Genomic DNA, 1248 nt, shown 5'->3' with positions numbered 1-1248 from the left:
ATGGGCGGATTTTCTCTGCTCGAGTGGACACTCGGCCCGGTGAAAAATCCGAAGGGTGGTCCGGAGGGTTGGTGGTGGCGACGGGGGCCCACTTTTTGCCTGTCCTCGGTGTGAGCGATGAGAATTGCACATGATGATGTGACCGCACCGGAAAGTGACATTTATAGTTTTCAACGGTAGTGGCGGAGGACAGGTGCTGATCAGCGAATTCATTGGTGACGAAATTTTGAACTGTTCTATTAGCACGGTTGCCGACGGTATTTTTTATGAAAAATACCGGTTCCAATGTAGTTACTCAATAGTCTTTTGAATTATTGTGTCGAACCCGCGCTGCGGTTGACAGTTGAGATGGGTTGAGCTGCATTACTCTTCATTTGAATGGAATGCATTTTTTGTGGTGTTCTTATATAATACGAGTCACATAATAGTTTATTAAGTATTTCGTTAGCAAACACAGTTTAACTTCAACTGAAACAATTAACATAAAACATTCTGAAAGAATTTAAATGTGATTCAACGAAGATGAAAAACTCTTAGAAGGATTTTTTCAAATAAATTAGCAACGCTATTTTTCCTATCCCATATTTAATCCTATAAACCTTAACCAACACTCAACATAAGACTAACCTCATATTACTAAGTTTGAACATGAACTGTTTATACAATCACCATATTTTAATGTGATGTAGTAACATAGTCGTTTAAAAGTTCCGTAAGGTCCAATTTATTCAGATCGATAAATCGTGTGTTTTGCGTGTGTTGATCTCCTGTTGCTAAATTATCGATCAAATTTATAACCTCAAATTTACATCAAAGAACACAATGTTTCAAATATTTTTTAACATTTTACTGCGCGATTATCAATGCTAGTTTTAAAAGTTAGTATTGATCTTATTGCTACATCGCTTGCATTTATAAATCGTTACCAAACTCTTTGGTATATGGCATACAGAGGTATTAATACCAGTTGGGCAAAAGACATATGATTTTTTTTGTAGGCAAACAACATTTCGAGTTTATCAGAATAATGATAACCACATAACTCGAATTTTTTCATACAATCGATACCCGTCGCCCATGTTTATTGCCAGGGCGTTGACGTTGGTTTAAGTTATTTATGTTACAAATTGAATAAGTTAATATTAATTATGAATTAATTAATTAAATAATTGGTCTGTCGATAGTTGCCACAAAGAAACAAAGGTTTCGATCGTGCGTTTTGTCAAAAACTACGGGGGGTTGGGTTCA

At 36.1% G+C, this 1248-nt stretch overlaps 1 protein-coding gene across 1 annotated transcript in view; it reads left to right on the top strand.

Annotated features, from left to right (window-relative positions):
• The window catches only part of LOC128270612 (elongation of very long chain fatty acids protein 7-like), a 2378-nt gene continuing 1130 nt past the window's right edge, over positions 1-1248 (top strand). The window contains exon 1 of the mRNA XM_053008023.1: positions 1-67. Coding sequence (XP_052863983.1) covers positions 1-67 — 67 coding nt within the window. The remainder of the gene's footprint in view (positions 68-1248) is intronic.

This window comes from Anopheles cruzii, chromosome 3 (assembly GCF_943734635.1).
Source record: "Anopheles cruzii chromosome 3, idAnoCruzAS_RS32_06, whole genome shotgun sequence".
Lineage (NCBI taxonomy): Eukaryota > Metazoa > Arthropoda > Insecta > Diptera > Culicidae > Anopheles > Anopheles cruzii.
Note: the sequence above shows the minus strand (reverse complement) of the source record. Positions and strands in the feature narration are given on the sequence as shown.